The sequence below is a fragment of the Pseudophryne corroboree genome, chromosome 10 (assembly GCF_028390025.1).
Source record: "Pseudophryne corroboree isolate aPseCor3 chromosome 10, aPseCor3.hap2, whole genome shotgun sequence".
Taxonomy (NCBI): domain Eukaryota; kingdom Metazoa; phylum Chordata; class Amphibia; order Anura; family Myobatrachidae; genus Pseudophryne; species Pseudophryne corroboree.
In genome coordinates, this window is record NC_086453.1 from 381,349,334 (window position 1) to 381,374,556 (window position 25,223).

Below are 25,223 nucleotides of genomic sequence, written 5' to 3' on the forward strand. Positions count from 1 at the left end.
GTCGGTAGTGCAGGACTCGGGTTAGCGTAGTGTCTGTGAAGCTGCTGGTTCTGCATTGTGTCGGTAGTGCAGGACTTGGGTTAGCGGAATGTCGGTGAAGCTGCTGATGCTGTACAGAGAGCTGGTTCTGCATTGTGTCGGTAGTGCAGGACTCGGGTTAGCGTAGTGTCTGTGAAGCTGCTGGTTCTGCATTGTGTCGGTAGTGCAGGACTTGGGTTAGCGGAATGTCGGTGAAGCTGCTGATACTGTACAGAGAGCTGGTTCTGCATCATGTCGGTAGTGCAGGACTCTGGTTAGTGGAGTGTCGGTGAAGCTGCTGATACTGTATAGAGAGCTGGTTCTGCATTGTGTGGGTAGTGCAGGACTCCTGTTAGTGGAATGTTGGTGAATCTGCTGGTTCTGCATTGTGTCGGTAGTGCAGGACTCGGGTTAGCAGGAATGTCGGTGAAGCTGCTGATACTGTACAGAGAGCTGGTTCTGCATCGTGTCGGTAGTGCAGGACTCGGGTTAGCAGGAATGTCGGTGAAGCTGCTGATACTGTACAGAGAGCTGGTTCTGCATCGTGTCGGTAGTGCAGGACTCTGGTTAGCAGGAATGTCGGTGAAGCTGCTGATATTGTACAGAGAGCTGGTTCTGCATTGTGTCGGTAGTGCAGGACTCTGGTTAGTGGAATGTCGGTGAAGCTGCTGATACTGTACAGAGAGCTGGTTCTGCATCGTGTCGGTAGTGCAGGACTCCTGTTAGTGGAATGTTGGTGAAGCTGCTGATACTGTACAGAGAGCTGGTTCTGCAGCGTGTCGGTAGTGCAGGACTCGGGTTAGCAGGAATGTCGGTGAAGCTGCTGATATTGTACAGAGAGCTGGTTCTGCATTGTTTCGGTAGTGCAGGACTCTGGTTAGTGGAATGTCGGTGAAGCTGCTGGTTCTGCATCGTGTCGGTAGTGCAGGACTCTGGTTAGTGGAATGTTGGTGAAGCTGCTGATACTGTACAGAGAGCTGGTTCTGCATTGTGTCGGTAGTGCAGGACTCGGGTTAGTGGAATGTTGGTGAAGCTGCTGATACTGTACAGAGAGCTGGTTCTGCATCGTGTCGGTAGTGCAGGACTCTGGTTAGCAGGAATGTTGGTGAAGCTGCTGATACGGTACAGAGAGCTGGTTCTGCATTGTGTCGGTAGTGCAGGACTCTGGTTAGCAGGAATGTTGGTGAAGCTGCTGACACTGTACAGAGAGCTGGTTCTGCATCGTGTCGGTAGTGCAGGACTCTGGTTAGCAGGAATGTTGGTGAAGCTGCTGATACTGTACAGAGAGCTGGTTCTGCATCGTGTCGGTAGTGCAGGACTCTGGTTAGCAGGAATGTTGGTGAAGCTGCTGATACTGTACAGAGAGCTGGTTCTGCATCGTGTCGGTAGTGCAGGACTCTGGTTAGCAGGAATGTTGGTGAAGCTGCTGATACTGTACAGAGAGCTGGTTCTGCATCGTGTCGGTAGTGCAGGACTCTGGTTAGCAGGAATGTTGGTGAAGCTGCTGATACTGTACAGAGAGCTGGTTCTGCATCGTGTCGGTAGTGCAAGTTGCGAAATGTATCAACACATGATGCTGGTATATTCAATTGAAGTCTGATCCATTCTGACATGGGCTATTCAATGCAATCTCAATTCGGCTTTAAAGAAAGCCGAATTGAGATGTGGGAGCTGAGACAGGGAAGAGCCGTGGGCAGACGGGGGGAGGGCAGCGCTACAGCAGCGACTATGCGCAATTTACACTCAAATAATGCATAGCTTGAAGGAACCGCACCTGCCAGTGACAGCGTTGCGGGGTTTCTGCGTTGTAGCTGCTGCGTGCGTTGTATGCATGGTGTGAAAAAATCATGCTTTAAAAAAAAACAACAGATTTTTTTATTTAAATTGGATTTTTTTTGTTTATCATTTTTTTTTTAAATGATCAAATAATACACCGTTCTTTTAAAGTACTGTAAGTTAATATATTTAGTATAAATGACTTGACGGTGTCACCATGAATCATGGCACGGCACAACAAACTACACACATCACGCAAACTGCAAAAGGAAAGAATCTGAAGTAATGGTAGAAGTTACAATAGTTGGTAATTGTCTGAATGTGCCGACACACTGGATTTACTGAGCGCCTTAAAAAGAAACACAAGTCTTGCAGCTTTGTCCTTACCCAGCAGATTCTCCGTTCTGACTGCGCCAAACCAAATGTGGAAAATACTCTTCTTACTGAAGTTGATGACGCTGCAGCTGATGGCAATTGCTCTACTGCCACCATGATATCGTCCTCACCAGCTACAGGTTCTGACTAACGGGCATCATCAACCAGTCTTCCAACGGGGTTGTTTTTGCTTGGATATAATAGTCCTTGCAGGAGTCGGCAGCTATCCCCAAATGGGTCCTCTTGCCAGTGGAGAACCAAAATAGAGAATTGGTTTAGAACGGTGGCGAGCGGAGCGCTCGATAACAACACGTGACAGTTCTCATATAATCTTTTTTAGGAGCTTCTTACAAGACGCAGGTCAGACGGAATTTCAGTATTAAGACTGATGTTTCTGGAATAGACCCTCATACCAAAAATCACCCAAAACGCTAACACTCGTTATTCCGATCTTTTTCTGATGATTTATTAACATATTTATTAATATAATGTATATTAAAATATTTTTTCGTTTAAAATCTGAATGAAACTCTTACATTAATCTCAGCATTCGTGGGTCTGATGGTACATGTGGGACTCTGTATCTACCCCAGCTGGGGAGGAGCTCCATGGACAGCTTGTCCACCCACTATGTCTAAGATTAATCAACCAACGCGTTTCGTCTAAAAATACTTCCTCAGGGGTGTTTTCTAAGTTTAAGAGACAAAAAAAGGTTCTAATAGTTTTTTGTGGAGAGTATTGCCGTGAATATACATACTAAAATCAACAGTGGCATTTCAGGGGATCTTTATTATTAATTCCCTTATTATGCTCGAGCTGGTGCACGTGATCCCAACGCTGCAACCCTAACTTTTAACCTGGGCAGCGTTCGGATCACATGCACCAGCTCACAGCACAATAAGGGCTTCATTAATAATAAGGATCCCCTGGACTGCCATATATATATCATTTTATATAAAATGTCTAAAACGGCAAAGCAGAAAGCGCGTCCTGCTGGTACTTGTACAGACACAGTGTAAGAGGCGACGTGGCTGCCTGTGACGTGTACACACAGCTGCAGGCTGCGCGGTGCTCTGTGTATGGGAACATGAAGCACACATGCCTGTGCATGACCCATAGACCCGTGTACATCATCCTCTGCGTTCTCACCGCTGCAGAGCGCAGTGATACCTGACGAGGATGAGCCGGCCGGGCTACTGTATATACCAGTGTGTCACTGGCAAACGGAATGGGTTTCATTACTGTCATGCTGCAGCGTTGTTCCTTACCATCTACAATGACAGACTAGATGTCTGATGGTGCGTATAATAGATCTACGGTGTCTAGTAGACTGTCGATGGGTACTAAAGGTTGACCGAAATGGTCGACACCTTTTTTCGCCAAATCTGGGGCCATATTTAATGTCTTGCAAGATGGCCGGAGCTCCGAGACACCGGCCGAACTTGTACGTTTTTTTTTTTTATTTTTTTTAAAGCGGCAAACGTTTATAAGGCAAGTCTCAAAGCTCCGGCCGCCTCGCAAGCCATTACGTCCGGCCTCGTGTATATTTCATGTTCTGTGACCACCATCAGTGGAAAGTTAGACCCTCATTTGATGGTAGCGTGTGACCTAGGATCTGCTGCTGCGGAGGAGTGTAATCCTCACCGCCCCGTACACACTTCCTTTCAGGTTACTTCTGTTTCTCCGTCTACTTCTAGGCTGTATTAATATCAGGATTAATTGTAGGATTGCTCTCCACATAAACTGTATTTCTAGGTACCCAGAATTAGCACCTGTGTCCCAGGTGTTCATAAATAAACGAAGGTTCTGCACAAAGCGGCATTATCTGCTGTACACCAAGTGCGTTCCGCTCTGTTAGCCTCCGCAAACTGCCACACCTAGGTGTCATGCTGTGTGGCCGAGGCAGGTGCTTATCTTCTGTCTGTTACCACCTGCGTGGACTTCAAAGCTTATCCCTTGCAGAGCCGTTCCCTTCTGCATTTGTCGTCTGCAGAGCATTGCTTCCCCTCCGCTTACACCATGAAAGATACTTACAAGCACATATCTGGCTAATATTAATAATAACTACACCGATCTTGTTCCAGACCTTTCTCAAAGTCCATTTTATGTATCGTAAGTGATCAACTTTCATTTTTTATTTTCTTTAATCCGGTCATTTCTATTGAGAGAATTTCTATTAGTTAGAGAAGACAAGTGCGGTCAGTACGAAGGTATACAACACAGACATTGGGTACACAAACTGGCGTACTGGGTAGAACCGGTAAGGGCCAAAAATGATAGCGCAGTAAAGTCTGCAGTACCAGGAAATAATAATCCATACAATATATATAGTGATCTCATACATGGCAGGACAGCCTGTGAGCTCAGCGCTTATAACAGGCATGGCAAGGCTGGATGGGAGAGAGCGTAGGGGCGGCCATTGTAAAATCAGACCGAATATGAGTCCCAACAGGCAGAGATCACAGGACAAGAAGGTGCTACATCCCATCATACTCCGCCTACACTTAGACCCATTCTAAATATGGACAAGGGGGAGCGCTATACCCGGTCAAGGATGTAAAAGTGAATTCGCTCAGACCTAACACAGGGACTAGTGTCCTTAAGTGAACCAAGAGCTTGTCTCCACTCCTTATCAGTTTCAAAGGGAGGAGAACGTTGGTAAATAGCGGGCATTAAGATCCGTATATAGAAAGCAGATCCGTTTCCCAGCACCTAAACCAAGGAACATGCTCTTCTGATGGGAAGACGAGTATTGTCTGTAAGGAGCACACCCAGCTCAGGGGAAGCCGCATTAAACCATAGGAGCGTATCAGTCCGTTCACACTCGCACAGCGATCGCAAAATGCCAAATCCTGATGGTCACCTGACTAGGATGTCCATGGTTCTAGATTCAATAGGAATATGTTACCCATCGAATGGCGGGAATTAGACGGTTGCCAACACTCTGATGCAGATTTTTGATGCCTATCTGATGGCTGGTTGCTCCTGTGCAGATATTGCACGCTTGCATAAAGCTCACACACTAAAACATTTGATGATTATGCCATCGAATGGTTGCGATATGATTGCTAGTACCAATCACATAGGGTTATTTAATTTCTGAGGCCCGTCAACCATTTGATGACAGCCTTCTGATGTGTATCTTTACACAGGAGTGAACCAGTACATGGAGCTTTAGAAAGCAGACATTATAGCAGAGTATGCGGGGACCCCGTCTGCATAGCCAGAAAGCCATCCAGCGTATTATCTCTCTGATCAGACGTCCAGTGCGCCAAATGAGCGAGCGGAGAGGGCTAAGTGGTATAAGCAAAGATTTGCAAAAAGCCAAATCCCCGGAGGCCTTATATGTTTACAATATTCGGAAACAATCACACAAAATAAAAGAGGAGACCATGCGCGGGATTTGTACTGGAGAGATCTGGAGAAGATACAAATGTTTCGGCTGATTGATCATTTAAAAAAGACCTTTATGTTGCCAGAAACTGGCTGTTTAAATTGAGCTGTGATCAGATGGAGATTATAATGGCACAATGTCTACAGATCAACGGGAAAGTCAAACCCCTAAATACCAAATACGTCACCAGTGCCCGCCCGTGGGCCACAGATCATTTCAACATGCCAACTGTTCATTGGCACATGCAGACAAAGCCGAGGGATAGGGGGCAGCTCTGAGGAGTGCGCCTACCCAAATTAAATGGATGACCTCGCACCTCCAGATCAGAGAGATTTTTTTATTTTTTATTTATACTGACTTGGAATAGAGGGTGGTTACTTGTCCCTGAGTATTCTGAGTGGGCTTCCTTCACCACTCCTAGGGGTCCCCGCTCACCGTCGGCAACCGCCTTTTACTGACTCCTCCCGCTGCATAATGGGCAGGTAAGTTGCAGCCACCACCAGTCTCCTATAACGTAAACCTGGAACCGCTCGTTTCACTCAGGCTCCTACTCTTGTACCTGAGACCACTACTCCCAGGCTACTACTGCTGGTGAGGGAGCCGCAGTCTTCTGGGTATGTGTGAGCACGCTGCTGCAACGCTTCCTGGGTAGTGCCGGCTAATTCCCATCAGGGCATAACTATGGACAAGTCTGCGGTGTAGCTGGCAAAGGCTCTCGTCTTGGAGATACTGGACTCAGTCCCGAATAGCCGGAGAATGTGGTAGCGTGTTGTGCTGTTCTGGTGGCCACAGGGTACCGCAGATGCAGACGTCTTCAAGGCAAGATTGCCGAAGATGCTTGGGACTATAAAAGCATACAGATGTCACAGTCCTCCTTGATGTCACAGAGCAGGCCTGGCCAACCTGTGCCACAGTTTTAGCGTTTCCTTAAATAGCATGCTGGGACTTTTAGTTTCACAACAGTTGGAGAGCCACAGGTTGGCCAGGCCCGTCACAGAGGATACGTGTTACAGAGCCACATCAGCCCTTTTATATTAAAGCCACACTACAGCAGGTTGTAATCCCACCTTCTACCTTTCACCTAAGACTGTTTTTAATAAACACAATGTGATTTACACCTTCTTAGAAAACTACACAACACACACACACACACACACACACACACACACACACACACACACACACACATACCCACATACCCACATACCCCTGGAGTGTGTTTCACAGGAAGTGCTTTAAACCGAACACTCTGCTGGCGCGGCCAATCACCATATCACTTCCTATGTCACGGGAGCCTTATACGTTCTGTATAGGTGCATAGTCCATGCATTTACATGTGTCATTCTACAACCATGCATTACATAGAACGGTAAAATAAATCCTTACCCATACATTTACAGCACATGGCATCTAGCGCTGATGGCTCAAATGAAAATGACGTGGCAGCACAAGGGATTAAGGTGTCTATTTACTAAGCCTAGGACGAAGAAAAAGTGGATGGAGATATTCCCTGACATGCGGGGGGACGCCCAGCACAGGGCTAGTCCACCTCGCATGTCAGTCCTGCCCCCGCCCAAGTACAAAAGCTGCTTTTGTACTTGTGCGGGGGGGGGGGGGGGGGGCTGGTTGCAGCAACTTCGGCCCCTCCCCCGCACGGTCCGGCCACGCCTGCGTTGGCCGGACTGCGCCCCCATAACGGCGGCCAAACGCCGCCGTGCCGCCCCCTCCCGCCCTGCGACCACCTCTGCCTGTCAATCAGGCAGAGGCGATCGCAGGGAAATGACGCCCATCGGCTGTCCACCATGTGCCGGCGCATGCGCAATTCCAACCCGATCGCTGCGCTGTGATAAACAGCGAGGGGGCGAAATTACCCCCAAAGTACCAGCCAATCAGTGTCTAACTGCAATGTCACAGCCTGGCTTTGAAAAATGACCGTTAAGAGCTGATTGGTAAGTACTTTCTTTCTCCACTTTATCTCCATGCAAGGTTTAGTAAATAGACACCTAAACTCCTCGGTGCCTTAGCCACCATCTTCACCATGTGGGTCCGGTCTCCGGCCATATTGCCCAGCAGTGCTGGTAGTTATCATGTCTGTATGTAAATCAAAAATAAATGTTCAAAATTGTATCTGTCTCAGATTATTAATCCTCCGACTGCAGCAATTGCTGAAGAGGAACCAGAGGAAGGAATATGGTGTCACGGGTCCTAGTGGCTTCCTAGAAATCCTTTCCTTTCCTCCTTTGGTTCCCTACTGAAAGCCCACATGTAGCCATGTTGTGGAGACCCTGCGTACGTGGCTTTGGGGAATACGGCCCCATGGATATTACTGTTTTGTATTGTGACCCCTCTAATAGTATCCGGTCAGGACCTCTCGGTTTGGAGAACAGAACCATGCTTCTCATCCCCGCTTTGCCAGAGTGTTTACTGTCTTCTCTGCATGCACCATAGCACTTTATACGGGATGTAGCCCATATCCTGGCCAGTCACAATACCGACGCCGGGATTCCGACTGCTGAGAATGCCGGCAACGCTACCAGGATTATTCCCACTCGTTGGTGTCCATGACACCCATAGAGTTGGGGGTAGAACGAGCCCGCAGCGTGGAGAGCGCAGCGATACCGCAAGAGGGCTCTTTGCGCTCGCCACACTTCCGGCATTCTGGCAGACGGGATCCCGGGGTAGGTATTCTGACCTCCGGGATCCTGGCTGCTGATATTCCAACACCGAACCCTTTATACATTGTACTTGTATATATGAAGTATCACCTCCTAAGCCGTGCTCTGACTGTGCTGACCGTCTTCTGTGCTCATTCAGTGCCGCTTCCTTTCTCCGTAACATAACAGATCTCCATTACTATTACAGAGACACAGGAGAGTGATGGCAGCCACATTATACGCCATCTCCCCTCCTGTCTGGCCTCTTATGGGATGGCTCGGGTGATGCTGGACCCATGCGCCACTGAGGCCGGACGCAGTCCTGATCATTTCTCGGCCTACCTCTGAGATTTCAGCGTATTACAGCGCTTCTTATTTCTAGGAAAGTCATTTATGTTAAATGAACAATGGTGGTTATACCGAGTTGTTCGCTCGCTGCCGATTTTCGCAGTGCAGCGATCAATTGAAAAAACTGCAAAATTTTGCATGGTACGCAGCGCGCATGCGCTAAGTACTTAAACACAAAACTTTGTAGATTTACACAAGCTCGAGCAATGTTTTTTCATCGCTCGAGTGATCGGAGTGTGATTGACAGGAAGTGGGTGTTTCTGGGCGGAAACTGGCCGTTTTCAGGGAGTGTGCTAAAAAACGCAGGCGTGCCAGGATAAAACGCGGGAGTGTCTGGAGAAACGGGGGAGTGGCTGGCCGAACGCAGGGCGTGTTTGTGACGTCAAACCAGGAACTAAACGGACTGAGGTGATCGCAATCTAGGAGTAGGTCTGGAGCTACTCAGAAACTGCAGGGAATTATTTATTAGCAGTTCTGCTAATCTTTCGTTCGCAATTCTGCTAAGCTAAGATACACTCCCAGAGGGCGGCGGCCTAGCATGTGCAATGCTGCTAAAAGCAGCTAGCGAGCGATCAACTCGGAATGACCACCAATGTTGTCTATGTAATATGCACACGTACCAAGCCACAGATGGAGCACCTCAAACTGATCAGCGCAGTCTAACGACGCAGTTTTGTTGCTCCCAGTTTTAGCGATGTGAATAAGTCGCACGTTTTGAAAGAAAAAGCTGCTTGGCGCGGCTGTGTCATCCGGGCCCTGGCGCGCAGTGAGGGGCTGTTTGTTGGGACTGACTATAAGTCTTCTTTATTTTCTATACAGAATTATTGGTGAATAAAGTAACGGCATTATCAGATCCAGTCTGACCGCTCCCACCAGGTCTCACATCCTTCAGTGCATTTTTGGGCGGAGTTCTCGTTTAAAAACCTACGGGCAGATGTACTAAACCTTGGAGCGTGATAATGTGGAGAGAGATAAAATGCCAGCCAATCCGCTCCTAACTGCTCTGTTACAGGCTGTATGTGTACAATGACAGGAGCTGATCTCGTGGTATTTTATCTCTCCAAGGCTTAGTACATTTCCCCACTAGTATGGCGTGGAGACAGGGTATGGGTCATTAGGGCGACCACTATAAGTTGACATGGAAAAAGGCCGACATGAGTTTTTTTGTAACTTTTTTTGGGTGTCGTTTTCTTCATAAGGTGACGGGGGACCCCAATTAGTGCACAGTGTCCCCTCGCATGGCTCGCGGGCAAGATGTCTCGCTGCGCTACTGCTTCTCTCGCCACAGGTTACTATTCCCAATCGTAGCCTACGTGGATCGTTAAGTATGATAAAGTTCAATAAAATTTTTAAAAAAGTGAAAAACTCACGTCGACCTTTTCCCACGTCCATTCTTTTCTACGTCGACCTAATGACCGTGTCGACCAATAGTGGTCAACCTAATGACCGCATCCCGTGGAGACAGGTGCTAAGCAAGGATCTGCACCATGGTGGTCATTCCGAGTTGATCGCAGCCAGCAACTTTTTGCTGCTGGTGCGATCATCTAGCACACGCCTATGGGGGAGTGTATTTTAGCTTAGCAGGGGTGCGATCGCTTGTGCAGCTCTGCTAAGCTACAAAAATTTCAAGCAGAACAAGACTAGTCCTGGACATACTTACCCTGTGTGACGATCTCTGCGATGCTGGGGCCGGCTTTGATGTCAGACATCCGCCCTCCGTTCTTCTGGACACGCCTGCGTTTTCTTCTCCACTCCCCGAAAACGGCAGGCAACGGTCCGGATCCGTCCAGGAACACCTTCTTTCTGTCAGTCTTCTTGTGGTCGGCTCTGCGACCGCTTTCTTCGTTGAGCGCGACGTAACTCAGGGACGCCGCGCGTGAGCAGTGCGGCCGCCGCGCATGCCCATTCCAGACCCGTTCGCACCGTAGCGACAAACCGCTGCGTGCGAACGGGTCGGAATGACCCCCCCATGTGTGGATGGGAGAACGGGCTCTATACATGGAGAAAATACTTATGTGTACAGTGGCTCAGACCCACACCCAGGAGCACGGCATCGCATATAGCAGAACGCTGCGCGACCGCCATTTATCAGCGCAGTGTGCGCTCACGCAGCAGCCATTTGTCTCCCTACATGAAGGGCAGCTAGAGAGCTGATGCCAGGCTAAGCGTGCTCTGCTGGGCGCACAGAGGTGTTGTGAGAGGTTGGAGGTGCTGATCCTCACCTGGTTCTCTCACTGAGTGGATCTAAGTATAGGTGTTGAGCTGAAGTTATAGGGGGTCATTCTGAGTTGTTTGCTCTCTAGCAGTTTTTAGCAGCCGTGCAAACGCTATGCCGCCCCCCACTGGGAGTGTATCTTAGCTTAGCAGAAGTGTGAACGAAAGGATCGCAGAGCGGCGGCAAAGTTTTTTTTGTGCAGTTTTAGAGTAGCTCAAAACCTACTCAGCGCTTGCGATGACTTCGGATTGTTCAGTTCCTGTTTTGACGTCACAAACACGCCCTGCGTTCGCCCAGCCACGCCTGCGTTTTTCCTGGCACGCCTGTGTTTTTTTAAACACTCCCGGAAAACGGTCAGTTGCCACCCAGAAACGCCCACTTCATGTCAATCACTCTGCGGCCAGCAGTGCGACTGAAAAACTTTGCTAGACCTTGTGTAAAAATACATTGTTCGTTGTAATAGTACATCGCGCGTGCGCATTGTGCCGCATACGCAGAAGTGCCGTTTTTATTTTCCTCATCGCTGCGGTGCAGCTAGCGATCAACTCTGAATGACCCCCCATAATGTACATTACAAAGGTAGCATTAGGTGACGTTATTACGTTTCCTTCCTGAAATGTCACTTTGTAAGTAGGATGTCTGTCAGGTTACATACTGAATGATCTGGCAGCGTGGAACGTTATGTAACAGAAGTCTCATGAAGTAACCGGAGAGGCGTGACTAGGCCTTAGCGTGCCCTCTGTCCCTCTCTCACGATCCGCGCTCATTCCCTAAGCAGCCGGGTTGCTACCCAGTCGTTCTGTCTAAATTGATAAATGAGTTTCGTGTTTGGCTGGTGAGTGACCAGAGAATGGGACGCGCCTGTGTGGCGGCTTCAGGTCACTACAGTGATAATGGCTCAGATACTTCTTGCTGCAGATCAGATGGGGTAATATGTCCAGCAGCTTAGTGCATTGTGCCCCCGCTATGCAGCAACACTCGCCTGTACCACTTGCAGGGAGTGATATTAGCCAGGGTGAAAGCAGTAAGGCCTGACTAGAACTGGTGGCCCACCAGCCCAAGCAATAAATAATATCCCTTGTGTCAGAACCTTAATATCTTCATAACGGGCCACTGGGGCAGGTGCTGTGTAGCTTATGGGGCTCTGGAAACTTTCCTATTGCTGAGCTACCGTGCTCTTCTATATAAACTCTGTCTAGGGGCTAGAGGAAAGCGTGGATAGGTTGCTTTACTTTGATGGGGCAATTCCACCCAAGCAAAGCTCACCGTTATTACATATATACCTCCATTTACATGGCGCCTAGCACCGATAGGTCATACTGAAAAGACGCGGCACACGAGGGATTAACCCCCTTACTGCTGTGGCTGCCAGTATGGCTGGCTGCGTGGTGGGGGGCCTGCCCGCAGTGTGGCTGGCTGCGTGGGGGGGGGAGGCCTGCCCGCAGTGTGGCTGGCTGTGTTGGGGGACCTGCCCGCAGTGTGGCTGGCTGTGTTGGGGGACCTGCCCGCAGTGTGGCTGGCTGCATAGGGCGGGCCTGCCCGCAGTGTGGCTGGCTGTGTTGGGGGACCTGCCCGCAGTGTGGCTGGCTGCATGGGGCGGGGGGGGGGGGGGGGCCCTGCCCGCAGTGTGGTTGGCTGTGTTGGGGAACCTGCCCGCAGTGTGGCTGGCTGTGTTGGGGGACCTGCCCGCAGTGTGGCTGGCTGTGTTTTGTTCATGGCTGTGAATGGTATTGCAGTATGTGTGTGTGTGTGTGTGTGTGTGTGTGTGTTAACCAGATGCCGTATTGCAGGGTGAGTGTATCGGTCTGTTTTATTGGCTGAAGTATCTCTAAATGTAGGTTTCCGGTTGCAGTGTGTGTGTGTGTGTATGTATATGTATATGTGTGTGTATATATGTATGTATGTGTGTGTTATCGGTTGCAGTATGTGTGTATATATATGTTATCGGCTGCAGGGTGTGTGGTTACCGGCTGTAGTATTGCAGTATGTGTGTGTGTGTTATCGACTGCGGAGTATGTGGTTACTGGCTGCAGTATTGCAGTATATATGTGTGTGTTAGTGTTACAGTCTGCGGGGTGTGTGGTTACCGGCTGCAGTATTGCAGTATATATGTGTGTGTTTGTGTTACTTTCTGCGGGGTGTGTGGTTACCGGCTGTAGTATTGCAGTATATGTGTGTGTTAGTGTTACAGTCTGCGGGGTATGTGGTTACCGGCTGCAGTATTGCAGTACATATGTGTGTGTTAGTGTTACAGTCTGCGGGGTGTGTGGTTACCGGCTGCAGTATTGCAGTATATATGTGTGTGTTTGTGTTACTTTCTGCGGGGTGTGTGGTTACCGGCTGTAGTATTGCAGTATATGTGTGTGTTAGTGTTACAGTCTGCGGGGTATGTGGTTACCGGCTGCAGTATTGCAGTATATATGTGTGTGTTAGTGTTTCAGTCTGCGGGGTGTGTGGTTACCGGCTGTAGTATTGCAGTATATGTGTGTGTTAGTGTTTCAGTCTGCGGGGTGTGTGGTTACCGGCTGTAGTATTGCAGTATATGTGTGTGTGTTTGTGTTACTTTCTGCGGGGTGTGTGGTTACCGGCTGTAGTATTGCAGTATATGTGTGTGTTAGTGTTACAGTCTGCGGGGTATGTGGTTACCGGCTGCAGTATTGCAGTACATATGTGTGTGTTAGTGTTACAGTCTGCGGGGTGTGTGGTTACCGGCTGCAGTATTGCAGTATATATGTGTGTGTTTGTGTTACTTTCTGCGGGGTGTGTGGTTACCGGCTGTAGTATTGCAGTATATGTGTGTGTTAGTGTTACAGTCTGCGGGGTATGTGGTTACCGGCTGCAGTATTGCAGTATATATGTGTGTGTTAGTGTTTCAGTCTGCGGGGTGTGTGGTTACCGGCTGTAGTATTGCAGTATATGTGTGTGTTAGTGTTTCAGTCTGCGGGGTGTGTGGTTACCGGCTGTAGTATTGCAGTATATGTGTGTGTTAGTGTTACAGTCTGCGGGGTATGTGGTTACCGGCTGCAGTATTGCAGTATATATGTGTGTGTGTTAGTGTTTCAGTCTGCGGGGGGTGTGGTTACCGGCTGCAGTATTGCAGTATATATGTGTGTGTGTTAGTGTTTCAGTCTGCGGGGTGTGTGGTTACCTGCTGCAGTATTGCAGTATATATGTGTGTGTTAGTGTTACAGTCTGCGGGGTGTGTGGTTACCGGCTTCAGTATTTATGTGTGTGTGTGTTAGTGTTAGTCTGCGGGGTGTGTGGTTACCGGCTGCAGTGCAGTATATATGTGTGTGTGTTAGTGTTACAGTCTGCGGGGTGTGTGGTTACCGGCTGCAGTATTGCAGTATATATGTGTGTGTGTTAGTGTTAGTCTGCGGGGGGTGTGGTTACCGGCTGCAGTGCAGTATATATGTGTGTGTGTTAGTGTTACAGTCTGCGGGGTGTGTGGTTACCGGCTGCAGTATTGCAGTATATATGTGTGTGTGTTAGTGTTAGTCTGCGGGGTGTGTGGTTACCGGCTGCAGTGCAGTATATATGTGTGTGTGTTAGTGTTACAGTCTGCGGGGTGTGTGGTTACCGGCTGCAGTGCAGTATATATGTGTGTGTGTTAGTGTTACAGTCTGCGGGGTGTGTGGTTACCGGCTGCAGTGCAGTATATATGTGTGTGTGTTAGTGTTACAGTCTGCGGGGTGTGTGGTTACCGGCTGCAGTGCAGTATATATGTGTGTGTGTTAGTGTTAGTCTGCGGGGGGTGTGGTTACCGGCTGCAGTGCAGTATATATGTGTGTGTGTTAGTGTTAGTCTGCGGGGGGTGTGGTTACCGGCTGCAGTGCAGTATATATGTGTGTGTGTTAGTGTTAGTCTGCGGGGTGTGTGGTTACCGGCTGCAGTGCAGTATATATGTGTGTGTGTTAGTGTTACAGTCTGCGGGGTGTGTGGTTACCGGCTGCAGTATTGCAGTATATATGTGTGTGTGTTAGTGTTAGTCTGCGGGGTGTGTGGTTACCGGCTGCAGTGCAGTATATATGTGTGTGTGTTAGTGTTACAGTCTGCGGGGTGTGTGGTTACCGGCTGCAGTATTGCAGTATATATGTGTGTGTGTTAGTGTTACAGTCTGCGGGGTGTGTGGTTACCGGCTGCAGTGCAGTATATATGTGTGTGTGTTAGTGTTAGTCTGCGGGGTGTGTGGTTACCGGCTGCAGTGCAGTATATATGTGTGTGTGTTAGTGTTACAGTCTGCGGGGTGTGTGGTTACCGGCTGCAGTATTGCAGTATATATGTGTGTGTGTTAGTGTTAGTCTGCGGGGGGTGTGGTTACCGGCTGCAGTGCAGTATACAGAAGGGCCTGATGACGTGTTTATTGTGAAATGGCGATTAGTGAGGGCAGACGCACAGTCACCGTTATCTGCTGCTGGACGTTATCTGCTGCTGGACTCGGCTCTGATTGCAGCAATTGCACACATGTAAAAACACAGATAAGCAGATTACAGCAGATAAAGGCTTCAGTGTGATTAGCCTCAGGAGTGTCCTGCGCTGGATATTGCACTGCCAGAGCGTCTGCTAATCTCCGCTGCTTGGTAATTAGCCACTATTACCTGCATTTAGGGTGTATTAGCATAAGAGAGCGTGTGAGTGTTGCACTATTACTTGTGGTATGTTTCCTATCTGCACATGTACACTGTCCGTGTAGATGCAGAGAGCAGCCGTAATACCCAATATTTATTTTTTTGTTTACTAATTGATAGTCCTGATTTTTCTTCTTTATGGGTCTGATTCAGTGATGGTTATTGTACATCTGATGCTTTCTGTCCTGCGCCTGCGGTGCGGTCTGTCCTGCGCCTACAGTGCGATCTGTCCTGCTATAGGTCACCTAGAAGTGTTGAGTGTGAGGCCACATCGGCCATTGTCAGGGACCGTTGCTGCCAGGGATGAGGGCGCTCTGGTCCCTTCAGTCTCCTGACCATCCAGACGCCATATCGTATGCCTTACACTGTTCAGTTTCATCTATACAAGTCATCATTTTCTCTGTAATCACTTTTAAATAAAATGCACTTGACTGATTTCTGACTGTGCTGTTTCCTCCTCTTTCCTGCAGTTAATAAACATAAACCATGGATTGAAACGACGTATCACGGGATTGTTACGGAAAACGATAATGCGGTTCTGCTGGACCCTCCTCTAATAGCACTAGACAAGGATGCTCCCCTACGTTACGCAGGTATGAGACCCCCGTCTGAGTCCGCGTCTGGTGACCAGTTATGTGCAGCGGAATAACACAGAACCTGTTACACTGTCTGCAGCTTATCAACCGCAGTGTTGGGGTGGTTATACTCTGTAACTAATGTGCCTGTATGTGTATAAATATATATGTGTAATCTGCTGTGATTCCTGTGTTGTAGGGTGCTGCTGCATAGTGTTTGAGGGATGCACAGGATGTAACTGTCTATGTGATACAGAATTCTGCTAATCAGCAGTAACGACCTTGGCTTTTAGTCCCGCGTACCAGCCACACGCGTCACCTCATTGGCTGCACAGATTCCGCCTCGGTGGGTTCCTAGCCCCCCGGCTCTGTGAGCCCGTCCTGTCAGACAGCACCTCACCGCTCAGCAATTGTTCCACTCCGTTTGCTATCAAATTGTTCATCTAATTCTGCGTGGCAGCTTCTCCTTGTGTCTGTGAGACATATGGGAGAGGACAGGGGGTATAGGATGTGTATTGTAGAAGTGGTGATTGCAGAGTGTAAATATCAGCGGTGATCGTACACGTTACCTTGCGTGTCCCAGGGTGATGTTACCGTGCATGGTCTGCTCTTTGCATGTGCCATGTTGATGCAGAATACTTGTATAACTAATAATATCCTTACAGGAGAGCGAGAGCGGAACTCCCCACAAACGAATGCAACTGCGTACATAAAAGATCCGCTACTCCGGGCTGAGTGTTCTCTACATAGACAGGCCGTGCCAGATATCTCAGGGGGGTCTGGTAGGTTGCTTAGCTGATGCAAGTTATTATTAGCGCTCTTATTATGGCACCTAGGCCCCTGGTGTCTTACACAGCAGTGTTCCTTCCTCATTATATAATGCAGTATTTACCACTGGATGTAGCTGCGATGGGTAAGATACGCTACCGTTAGCTTACACTGCGGATAGAAGACATGTTAATAGATCACAATACAAACGTTGGCAGCGGTACAGCAATCAGGCCAGATCCACGGTATCCGGACTCCAGGTCGACCGCACAAAGGTCGACACACCTTAGGCCGCCGCCAATTGGTCGACACACCTTAGGTCGACATGGACAAAAGGTCGACAGGAAAAAGGTCAACAGAAAAAAGGTCGACATGAGTTTTTCACGTTTTTTTTCTTTTTTTGAACCTTTTCATACTTAACGATCCACGTGGACTACGATTGGAACGGTAAAGTGTGCCGAGCGAATCGGTAGCAGAGCGAAGGCACCATGCCCGAAGCATGGTGAGCGAAGCCAGCCATGCGAGGGGACGCGGTGCGCTAATTGGGGTTCCCGGTCACTCTACGAAGAAAACGACACCAAAAAAACATAAAAAACTCATGTCGACCTTTTTCCATGTCGACCTTGTTCCTGTCGACCTTTTGTCCATGTCAACCTTTTGTCCATGTCGACCTAAGGTGTGTCGACCTTTGTGCTGTCGACCCTCAGTCCCAGACCCCAGATCCACTACCACTCGGACGTTGTGCTGTCGTGGGTAACTGGATTTACCCGTGTGGTCCGCTTATGGGTAATGCCAACTAGCACAAATGGGAGACTGGCGTAGGGGCCTCGCAGCTTCGGTTAGCTAGACCCTCCATCCACGAACCAGAGATTTTATTTTGTGGAGTTATTATAACTTTTTTTTGTTTATTGTGAAAATGGATTTAGAGGGTAAGTCAGACCTGATCGCTAGGGTGTGTTTTTTGCAGCCCTGCGATCAGATAGTCGCCGCCTACAGGGGGAGGGGAAAAGGTGTGTACAGGTGTGCGATCGCATTTGTAGCAGAGTTGCACAAACATCAGTTTGTGCAGTCTCTGCTCAGCCCAGGACTGACTTAGCCGCTGCGATGGATTCCTGGTGATCGGGGCCTGAGCTGACGTCAGACACCCTCCCTCCAAACGCCTGAGCCCGTCTGCGTTTTTCCGGACACTCCTGTAAAACGGTCAGTTGCCGCCCACAAACGGCCTCTTCATGTCAGTCACCTTGAGATCGCCCGTGCGATCGCTTTTTTCGCAACATCCCATCGCTAGGCACCGATGCCCAGTGCAGTCGTCCAACGCGCCGGCGCATTGCGTTGCATGTGCAGTTCAGATCTGATCGCCCCCTGAGCGAAAACGCACAGCAGCGGTCACGTTTGAATTACGCCCTCAGTCATTCAGAGCGATATCTGTATTCACCTATACATAGTTCTAATGCCTCAAACAGGAAGCAGCATACGTTAGTCTGGAGAAGATATGACCCGGGGCGTACATTGTGACGAGAGGTAACACCCAATGCATTTCCTAAATAAATGTGCCTCTGGCACCGCCGCTGATCATTGGTCGGCCCAGTGCTGGACCGGTTCCTGGATATATACCGAGCATCCACGGAATATGAATCTTCAGTCCTTACACGCCTGGTGCTGGCACAGGCTACATTCCCAGAGAGCTGCGTCACAGGGACTGCTCACATCACAGCAGTAAACAGAAAGGCCTTGTTCTGTCCCTCCCCCAGCAGCGCAGATAGCCGGCCCTTTGTCTTAGCTTCTCCAGTAGGTGTTTTTGTTGAGTGCCCATTACGTTCGGTGGAAATGTTTTCCTGCAGGATCCGGTTGCACAGACATGTTAAGCTGCTTAGGTGCTTCTCACCACATTAGATCATTCTTTGCTGTGGCTCACGTACAGGTTTCTGGCTGCTGTGGAATAGTAAGGAGTTAATGAGCATAGCCTTGCGGGAACAGAGGACAGTCTGTCACCCACTGGTCTCTGTGCGGAGTCTCTGTTCCCTGGGAATGCTGCTGTGTGATAGATCTGCACGTTCATGTATAATTCATGGCCCACACAATATCCTTTCTGCACGGTATGTGTACATCTAGCCACCCAGGGCTTGCAGACTATGGGGTAGGAGCGGGGTGAGATTAATTCAATCCATGCTGCTTTTCTCTCCCGGCGACTGGGCACCAGCCTGTACATGAGCCCTAGTACCGGGGAGTCCTTGTGCCAAGCAGCCACGGTGCCCAAAAATGTCGTTGTAGGAATGAGAGTGACGTAGTGTCTGCTGCACACTGGAATGCCCTATGGCAGCTAGCAGAACATCTGGATCTGGTATGGTCGTATGTCGTGCTGACAGGACCACCACTTCCCGTGTGCAGCACAACATTGGCCCTGAATAAACCCACAGCTGTGTTCTGCCCATTCACACTCTTGTGTGTTCCGTCCTGTTTGCAGTCGTTGCTTTGTGCTCCCACAGAAGCCGCATGATGTTGCTGTAGGAGAAACTGCGGATTACAGGGAAATATTCTGTTCGGGTACACTCGGGCTGTGTGCTTATTCTGGCTACAGTATTACATTACGGACAATCAGAAATAATAGCGTGCCGGACTGTCACACCCAGAGCTGCAATTCCAGTTATCTCCCCCCTGCGGTGCCGGCATTCAGCGTCCGTATAAAGCCGTGGTGGGCAGTTAGCGAATTCCTCCGGGCGCTTTGCGGGTGTTTCTGTGATAAATATAAGCCGCGGTCTTTGTGTTTCCATTAGCAATGCTATCACGGTTGTTTTCTATTTATACAAGGGCTTGGCTACATCTGCTAGAATACAGCTTGTATATGGATTGCTTTCCATAGTTTTGATTGTTTTAATTGCAATAAGCCAAGAAGGCTTATATCACCTGACTCCTCCATAGCGTGATACTACCGGGACATGCCATTCATTAAGGTGTAACAGATTCTGCCAGCTCTTCCCCGAAGCTCACGGGGATCTAAGTTTAACATCTTTAAAAGGAATAAAAGACGACCTCCTTGAAGTCGGCGAGTAAAGGACTTTGAGAAGTTGCAGGGAGTGGAAGGAGGCCGTGTGTGGAATGTAAATGAGACTGGATTATTGCTGGTCTTACTGCAGGCTGGAACATGTGATGTGAGAATCAAAGGCTCCCGTAGCCCACATGGGATCTGCGCCTCATTCCCCCGTCTCCTCCTCTCTCTCAGCACCTGGGATAAGGCTGTCTGAGCGCTGCAGGGTTACATCGCATAGATCCAAGTGGGGTGTCTTTATGGATCTCTATTCCATTGTCCCGTAAGGCAAAGCAATTTTATGTTTTCATATTTTTATTTTATTTCATTCCAAGTAAAATTGTTCTGCATCCCCTTCATATTGTAGCAGCACTATAGCAACATTATAAAGCCACCGCGTCATATTGTAGGCATGCAAAATATTCTGCAGGTACTGCAGTTTCTTCTTTTCAAATTTGTGATTGCTCCCTACTTTATATACAAAATAAATGGAGGTTACTAGTGATGCAATGTATCGGATTTAGAAATACTGGTGCCAAAACACCTTTATAGTATCCAGGTAAGCAGAAATCTTGCATTAACACATCATTGTTATTCCCCTCATCCTCATGTCACTGCCCCTGTCACATGCAGCCCTGTCCTCACTGACACATCCCTCATCTCCTGATATACTCTGTGCTGCTGGGGACACTGCTCCTCCCACTATATAACTCTCAGTCTGTGGCTTCCTGCTGCCTCCATTCCCCTCCTCACATCATGTCACTGCCCCTGTCACATGCAGCCCTGTCCTCACCGACACATCCCTCATCTCCTGATATACTCTGTGCTGCTGGGGACCCTGCTCCTCCCACTATATAACTCTCAGTCTGTGGCTTCCTGCTGCCTTCATTCCCCTCCTCATCCTCATGTCACTGCCCCTGTCACATGCAGCCCTGTCCTCACTGACACATCCCTCATCTCCTGATATACTCTGTGCTGCTGGGGACCCTGCTCCTCCCACTATATAACTCTCAGTCTGTGGCTTCCTGCTGCCTCCATTCCCCTCCTCACATCATGTCACTGCCCCTGTCACATGCAGCCCTGTCCTCGCCGACACATCCCTCATCTCCTGATATACTCTGTGCTGCTGGGGACCCTGCTCCCCCCACTATATAACTGTCTGTGGCTTCCTGCTGCCTCCATTACCCTCCTCACATCATGTCACTGCCCCTGTCACATGCAGCCCTGTCCTCACCGACACATTGTACATCTCCTGACATACTCTGTGCTGCTGGGAACCCTGCTCCTCCCACTATATAACTCTCAGTCTGTGGCTTCCTGCTGCCACCATTTCCGCCCTCACATCATGTCACTGCCACTGTCACATGCAGCCCTGTCCTCACTGACACATCCCTCATCTCCTGATACACTCTGTGCTGCTGGGGACCCTGCTCCCCCCACTATATAACCCTCAGCCTGTGGCTTCCTGCTGCCTCCATTCCCCTCCTCACATCATGTCACTGCCCCTGTCACATGCAGCCCTGTCCTCACTGACACATCACACATCTCCTGATATACTCTGTGCTGCTGGGGACCCTGCTCCTCCCACTATATAACTCTGTCTGTGACTTCCTGCTGCCTCCATTCCCCTCCTCACATCATGTCCCTACCCCAGTCACATGCAGCCCTGTCCTCACACATCACTCATCTCCTGATATACTCTGTGCTGCTGGGGACCCTGCTCCTCCCACTATATAACTCTGTCTGTGGCTTCCTGCTGCCTCCATTCCCCTCCTCACATCATGTCACTGCCCCTGTCACATGCAGCCCTGTCCTCACTGACACATCCCTCATCTCCTGATATACTCTGTGCTGCTGGGGACCCTGCTCCTCCCACTATATAACTCTCAGTCTGTGGCTTCCTGCTGCCTCCATTCCTCTCCTCACATCATGTCACTGCCCCTGTCACATGCAGCCCTGTCCTCACTGACGCATCCCTCATCTCCTGATATACTCTGTGCTGCTGGGGACCCTGCTCCTCCCACTATATAACTCTCAGTCTGTGGCTTCCTGCTGCCTCCATTCCCCTCCTCACATCATGTCACAGCCCCTGTCACATGCAGCCCTGTCCTCACTGATACATCACTCATCTCCTGATATACTCTGTGCTGCTGTGGACCCTGCTCCTCCCACTATATAACTCTCAGTCTGTGGCTTCCTGCTGCCTCCATTCCCCTCCTCACATCATGTCACTGCCCCTGTCACATGCAGCCCTGTCCTCACTGACACATCCCTCATCTCCTGATATACTCTGTGCTGCTGGGGACCCTGCTCCTCCCACTATATAACTCTCAGTCTGTGGCTTCCTGCTGCCTCCATTCCCCTCCTCACATCATGTCACAGCCCCTGTCACATGCAGCCCTGTCCTCACTGACACATCACTCATCTCCTGATATACTCTGTGCTGCTGTGGACCATGCTCCTCCCACTATATAACTCTCAGTCTGTGGCTTCCTGCTGCCTCCATTCCCCTCCTCACATCATATCACTGCCCCTGTCACATGCAGCCCTGTCCTCACTGATACATCACTCATCTCCTGATATACTCTGTGCTGCTGGGGACCCTGCTCCTCCCACTATATAACTCTCAGTCTGTGGCTTCCTGCTGCCTCCATTCCCCTCCTCACATCATGTTACGGTGAGATATGTTGTACAGTGGTGAATCCATGTGTATACCAGCGTTATGTTGTATGGCTTTATGTTCCGTGATGTTTTTGTTTTTTTCCCTTTATGGATGAACCTGTTACATAATAACAATATATCATTCAAAATGTATTAATCGCAACTTTGTGAAAGCATATTCACCTAATGAGCAGTCAGAGACAAGAGAATGACGCGCTGCTGTGTCGGCGTGTCTGTAACCCGCTGTGTGACACTGGCGGGTGGCCCTGCAGCTGATGCAGTGATTTATTGCCGCACTAAGCATCCACGGTACCTATTTTATAAGCCATTTGTTTTTATATTCACTGCTTCGGTAATTAGGGCTAAATTGGGCTGACAATTAGATTGCTGAGCCGCAGAGAGAGAGAGCGCTGAGCTTGCAGAGCGTCTACTTGTGTTACCAGTCTCTGAGGACCTGTGGGAACCACCCCCTGTGTCTGGCTCCTATTTACCCAGCTAATTATTGCAGCACACCCCACAGATTATCCTGCAGAGCGGTCAGGGTGTGTATGTCCTCTGCATATAGTGCATGTGCGTGCCGGGGTCTCTCCTGGGACTGAGACATCCTCCGAGCAGACGGTCGGCCATACACCCCCTGTCTCATTGGCGCGTATTACTGGGAAGCCATGTCTTGTCGTGTCACAGCAATTTCCTCTGGCTGCATACGCTCGGTAAGATCTGGCCTTGCTTGGTCAGGGGATCTGGTGGAAGGCACGTTGCTATTGATAAGGGATCACACTGGCCATTACTGCGCCATAGAGCTGTAGCCGAGCATGTATGTGATCTCTTATGTAATGGCGTCTCTGTCTCCTGTAATAGGAGTCTGCTGCTGTGTATTTGCATTACAAGCAAGTCTGAGCCACACACAAAGCCTCGCTATGAGCCCTGAGCCGTTCATCCCCCACCCTACAGCAGAACAATGGGAAGGACCCCCAGTGATCGGCGTGAGAATGGGAGGAGCTGCAGGTCCTGTCCTGTACCAGGCCTGCCTGGGATGTAAGGTTTCCCACCTGCTGTTACTGTGCTTCAGACACGGGAGAGATCAGGCAGCTAGAATCCTGATTACTGAGACGTGAGCGCATGGCGTCCCCCCATTACTTTATGTAACGCTGGGAGAACCTGGGGTGGGGGGTGCTTACACTGAGTGATCTAATGCAAGGAATATTTCTCTAATAGGGCGACAGCTCTCTGCTTCGTTACTGCTAATTGGCACCTGTGCATTCTCATTGGAGGGGGGTCGCTAGTATGGACACTACAGCTGTACATTTCTCTCTGGTGTGTCCAGCAAAGCAATGCATCTGCCCCGCAGACCAAATGGCGGCTTTGGTAGTGATTTACTAACAGCAGACTATACATTTATCACTTCACCAGAAGTTAGTTATATAAAGAAATGAGTCTCTTCTCACCTGAGTGTTGGCTTACTGGTGGCATAGTGACTGGCGGTCTGACCGGCGGCTGGCCATGTATTGGCGGCGTCCAAGCACCCCTGTAACTAGCCAGTGACTGCTCTCCATCTGTGTCAGGGAGAAGTAAAGCTGTGCTGACATAGTCACAGAGCATCTAGGTGCGTACAAGGTCTGGTCACCGCACGTCGTACCTTTTGTGGCTTTAGTGTCCTGTGTTGTGGGTGTTGGTGTAGCCCGGGCGTAGCAGCCTGTTTCCAGCAAGCTGACTGCACGGGTAAAGGTGGCACAGTGCAAGGTAAGTAACACCTTAGCGTGCTATAGGTGAGAGATCCACTTACAGACTCCCTGCTGCGTCTGCGGTATATAGGAATAGATGTGACTGCCTTATCCTGGGTATATACTGTACTGGCTGCACTGCCCCGTGTTATTCCCCCTGTACCGCCATCTCCCAGTATATAGGAATAGATGTGACCGCCTTATCCTGGGTATATACTGTACTGGCTGCACTGCCCCGTGTTACTCCCCCTGTACCGCCATCTCCCAGTATATAGGAATAGATGTGACTGCCTTATCCTGGGTATATACTGTACTGGCTGCACTGCCCCGTGTTATTCTCCCTGTACCGCCATCTCCCAGTATATAGGAATAGATGTGACTGCCTTATCCTGGGTATATACTGTACTGGCTGCACTGCCCCGTGTTATTCCCCCGTACCGCCATCTCCCAGTATATAGGAATAGATGTGACTGCCTTATCCTGGGTATATACTGTACTGGCTGCACTGCCCGGTGTTATTCCCCCTGTACCGCCATCTCCCGGTATATAGGAATAGATGTGACTGCCTTATCCTGGGTATATACTGTACTGGCTGCACTGCCCCGTGTTATTCCCCCGCACCGCCATCTCCCAGTATATAGGAATAGATGTGACTGCCTTATCCTCAGTATATACTGTACTGGCTGCACTGCCCCGTGTTATTCCCCCTGTACAGCCATCTCCCAGTATATAGGAATAGATGTGACTGCCTTATCCTGGGTATATACTGTACTGGCCGCACTGCCCCGTGTTATTCCCCCTGTACCGCCATCTCCCAGTATATAGGAATAGATGTGACTGCCTTATCCTGGGTATATACTGTACTGGCTGCACTGCCCCGTGTTATTCCCCCGCACCGCCATCTCCCAGTATATAGGAATAGATGTGACTGCCTTATCCTCGGTATATACTGTACTGGCTGCACTGCCCCGTGTTATTCCTCCTGTACAGCCATCTCCCAGTATATAGGAATAGATGTGACTGCCTTATCCTGGGTATATACTGTACTGGCCGCACTGCCCCGTG

The 25,223-nt window shown here is 49.5% G+C and overlaps 1 protein-coding gene across 1 annotated transcript in view; it reads left to right on the forward strand.

The window, feature by feature from the left end:
- CLSTN1 (calsyntenin 1) overlaps positions 1 to 25,223 on the forward strand; it is a 72,793-nt gene that overhangs the window by 12,755 nt on the left and 34,815 nt on the right. Inside the window, 1 exon segment of the mRNA XM_063943834.1 lies at positions 15,879 to 16,001. Coding sequence (XP_063799904.1) covers positions 15,879 to 16,001 — 123 coding nt within the window.